Source organism: Aplysia californica, unplaced genomic scaffold (genome assembly GCF_000002075.1).
Source record: "Aplysia californica isolate F4 #8 unplaced genomic scaffold, AplCal3.0 scaffold00018, whole genome shotgun sequence".
NCBI classification, from domain to species: domain Eukaryota; kingdom Metazoa; phylum Mollusca; class Gastropoda; order Aplysiida; family Aplysiidae; genus Aplysia; species Aplysia californica.
Genome location: NW_004797288.1, coordinates 2,232,816 through 2,237,154, shown reverse-complemented (window position 1 = coordinate 2,237,154; position 4,339 = coordinate 2,232,816). Strand labels below are relative to the sequence as shown.

General features: G+C 38.4%; 1 protein-coding gene across 1 annotated transcript in view; it reads left to right on the top strand.

Annotated features, from left to right (window-relative positions):
- The window catches only part of LOC101859143, a 44,433-nt gene extending 41,736 nt beyond the window's left edge, over nt 1-2,697 (top strand). The window contains exons 4-6 of the mRNA XM_005090538.2: nt 274-429; nt 962-1,043; nt 1,614-2,697. Coding sequence (XP_005090595.1) covers nt 274-429; nt 962-1,043; nt 1,614-1,700 — 325 coding nt within the window. The 3' untranslated portion in view covers nt 1,701-2,697. The remainder of the gene's footprint in view (nt 1-273; nt 430-961; nt 1,044-1,613) is intronic.
- Nucleotides 2,698-4,339: the final 1,642 nt, after the last annotated feature.

Below are 4,339 nucleotides of genomic sequence, written 5' to 3'. Positions count from 1 at the left end.
AGTGGCTATAAGTGTGATCTGCAGCAAATAATACGCAGTTTGACCCCCCCCCCCCCCAAAAAAAAAAAAAAAAAAAAAAAACCCAAACAACCAAAAAAAAACCCCCCAACAATCCCAAAGCAAAAAAATCCCCCCCCCCCTCCCTCCACCGAATATGACGTCCACTTTGGATTTCGGGGTGTGAGCTTCACCCGTATAAATAACTGCCAAAGCAGTCAAATATTTCTTTATTCGGATTAAAAGAGAACTCTTTGTTTCTGTCATCCTTTTCAGATGTGGCAAAAACTGGGAAGGCAAATACTGCGAAAATGATAGGAATCGGCTGGACCCAGGCGAGATCACTGGCATTGTGCTGGGTGCTATGGCCATGTGTATAGGCCTCATGGGCTGCTGCTGCTGGTTCTTGATCTGCCGAAAGAGGTCTCAGAAGTAAGTATCGATCTTAAGTGGAAGACTTCGTCACTTTGGTTGTTTCTCGTTGTTGTCATTGTCGTTGTGACAGCTGTTATTGTTTGTTGCTGTTGTCATCATTATAACAGCAACTTGTTGTCGCTGCTATTCGGTTGTTGTTGTTGTCATTATTGTTGTTGCTGTTGCGATCAATACTTTTAAAATCGATGTTCCCATATTGTTATTGGTGTTGGTTCCCTTTTGCTGTAATTTTGTTGAAAAAAAACTCTTGGTTATTTTTATTTATAAGAGACCATTTTGGCGTGGCCTTCGTAAATGGGAGATGACAACATTCTCGACCTTTATAGCTCATAATAGACGGTTCTCTTTGTGGGCATCACAATTATAAAACGAATTATTTCAGAGCTGGTAGTTTCAGTTAACAGGTTTAAATATTATAATCTTATTACGTGAGCAGAAAGTGAAAGCCAGAACCAAAAAAGAATGTTAAAATCGCATTTGGGTTCATTAATTTGTATTAACCATTATTGTACATCTGTCTTTTCTACAGGCATCTGAAGTACACACATTACTCGGACGACTTAAATGGCAACGACAACTTTTCCAACCCCTCCAGCAAACTCACAAACTATGTAAGTTCTCATTTGGTATTCGCAACAGTCAGCTAAGGAAATTTCAAATCCATTTAACCTGGGAATTCTTCTAAGATATTTACGAGTTATTCCAGTTTTCGCACAAGATTTTCTCTCTTTGGAATTGGTAGCCTGTCTTTTCTGTTGTCTGCAGTTCGATTTTCAGAAGACAGTTTTGAGAGGCTGTAAAATATCATATCTGATTCTTTTTAATATTATTAATGTATCAAATATTTTTATCGTCCAATCCTCATTGCAACTCTCAAGGAAATACTTATTATGAAGTCATAACTAATTTTGTATTGTAAACGAATGCAACCTTATACGTAAAAGCACCGAACTATACTGGAACATCACCCGGCAACCGTTCAACCCCCCCCCCCCCCCCCCCCCACACACACACACTCAGATACACAAACACACTTCCACATACACATCTAACAGAACCAATCTTTAAGGTGAATCAGAAACATTAAACCAAACACTCCTAGAAAACAGTAAGAATAAAAAATGATAAAGTTTTGTTCGACTGGTCGTACTATAACGCTGTTCTCTGTTTTTCTCCTGCAGGTCATCGCGCGACCAGCTGTGTCCGTGGATCCTATCCAGGTATTTCAGCCTTCTGCACCCCCACCTGACGCGTTCTCCGTGGCGTAACGACAGTTTGTGTGTCACTGACTCTATCACCAGTATGGTTTTCGGTTGAAAGACAGAGACAAGCTTCTCTGCTTTGGTGCTACAGACTCCTTCGATTAATAGGCGAACATGGTTTTCAACTTCAAAACTATTCGACGAATGAATGATGTGTTCATAATAATAAAGAACTGAAACCCACGAGTTGAATCCCAACCATCTGAAGATCGTCCCATCATTGATGCTCGAGGAATCGGAGGACCAGAACTATTGTTTCAAGCATTTTTTAGAAGCTTTCGAACAAGAAGAAGACAATATTTTGTCTGGAGTCGAAATGTGAGGAAAATCGTATGTTAAGGCTGAGCGAAACAAGGCAAGGTCCTCGACTGTCGTAGGTTCTGCACCCCCAAAAAGCTCTAAAAGTGATGCGTGTATTCTGTGGTTGTTTTACAAGAGCCCAGAGTGCCAGTGTTATTATACTTCACTTTAGAAGTCTTTCAACATGAGACAGTCTCGAACATTTCCAACTACGCTTGTGCAGGATCAAGTCATCTTCCATGTCAGGACAAGAAGACGGAATCATGATACGCATGAACTTTAAGCGCTTGGACAGTTTCGAAGTTTTCGAATTTAAAAAAAAAAAAAAAGATTTTTTTGAAAATCAATACGGCGAGTCGTGCTGTTGATCGGCTACTTCTACGTCTTTCATGTCATCACTCAGGATTTCCTTGGCGAAGCTCCTTTGAGCTCCGCGTGACGTCATCACAAGAAAGTGGCACTTGGGAAGAAACAGGAACAAGAACCGTACAGGGCTGGACCCCATATTATTTCTTTATGTTTCTTCTAATAGTGATGGTTTCCACTGGAGCCTATATTGGGCTGAGCTGGCAAAATGTTTTTCATTGATGTTCTAGTTATCATTTTGGGTTTTCGGGTTGTTGTTTTTTATATTTGTATATTTCAAAGGGAATTGTGTCTCAAGAGTGACTGGTGGTGGGCAGCTAGGGCCAACATATCAAAATATATTATATAAAAAAGCAGAAGGTAAAATAACAGCAAACTTCATACTTTTTAGTTTGTCAAGTTCAGTTGATTAAGTGTTATCATTTTAAGAGGGATTAAGTCCAAGCGCAAGACCTTTGCGTTTTACTTTTTAAAAGATGCATATTTTGGGCAAGCGTCATCGATTATAACAGATAACATTCTACAAAAATGATGACTTTTTCGTGCTATACAACTTTTAGTTCATTTACCACCATTCTTGATAAAATATGTGGAAACTGTTGGTTCTCTGGGTATTTTAGGATGATGAAGCTGCTGCTATTTCACTTTGTGCCGTTAATCATTCTTTCCATGTTTTCCCACCACGGATGCCCCTAATTAACCCGGTGTAGTGTGTCTGTGTCTGAGTCCTTTGCGGACTCATAAGTCAGTGCCCCACGCATCTTCCAAGCCAGCTGGTCTGGCGAATCTCGTGATATTTCTGTTACCTCTTCGATACATCCATATCTTATGGTGTCTACACCCAACCCCCTACCATGTGCAACCCGCTCTTATAACATTCATTTTAATTGTGTATCGACGACATTTGTATAATATATAAATAGGAATGCGTGGCTGTGTATAAAATTATTTTGTTACAATTATAAGGTTGTCGTTTTCGAAAGACTCGTCTGCATTCAACACAATGTGATCGCGTCATGGAAGTGTTGCATGCTTGAATGTTAACCAATGAATACTCAAAAATCGAACCAACACGTCATCCAATTAGATCTGAAGATAGTACCTGTTCAAGTTCCTCCTGTTATAACAAAACCGATGTCTCGACTGATCGATTTTAATAGTTAAGGGTTCTGTGAAAAAGCGCACCCCTCAAAAACATCAATGATTATTATCATCCGAAGAGATTTTGGGAATAAAGACGAAGTAAAGAAGCTGTATTTGAGGCATCATTGTTTTATCTCTATAATTTTCTCTTGCAAAACATCTGTATCATTAAGACAGCTTCTGATTTGTTTTAAGTTTTTAAAAATCTGGAAGCCAGTTAACTGGTTGACAAAAACAGGCGAGAGGTTAAAAAATACATTTTGTTAGATGATTATTCATGCTGCAGTTTCGAAATAATTTAAACTGAATACCTTACTGTCTTTCGAGAAATTGTTGAATTTAACATGCTCAAAGTTTGAACATTGCCGCTTGAAGTTTTGTGGAGGAATGAATGGCAATAACCCAGTTTATCATAATATTGATATCAATCATGATAGTGACGACAATTAACAGTTATCTTTGCTATCATTGTTGATATTGATAATATTATCATCACAATTATTATTACGGTTATGACTTTTAAAAGGCTATTCTTTCCTTCACAAAACCAACGGGTTATACACTATGTTTATTTATTCATGTACTAAGGCGCTGTTTTAAGTACACATTTATTGTATTCTTTTATTGTGGGATTAGAACAGACGGGACGTCTATTTTAGTACTGTATTGGCCTAGGTGAAGGTGAACATTTGTTTTATTAATGATATGAACTTTAGTCTTTTGTTGCTGTCGCGCATTGGTACAACAATAATGTTCACGTATTGTACGACTTTGACTTCAGTCTGTGCCTTTGATGTAGGTGAGAGTATGCATGTATGTGTGTGTGTGTGTGTGTG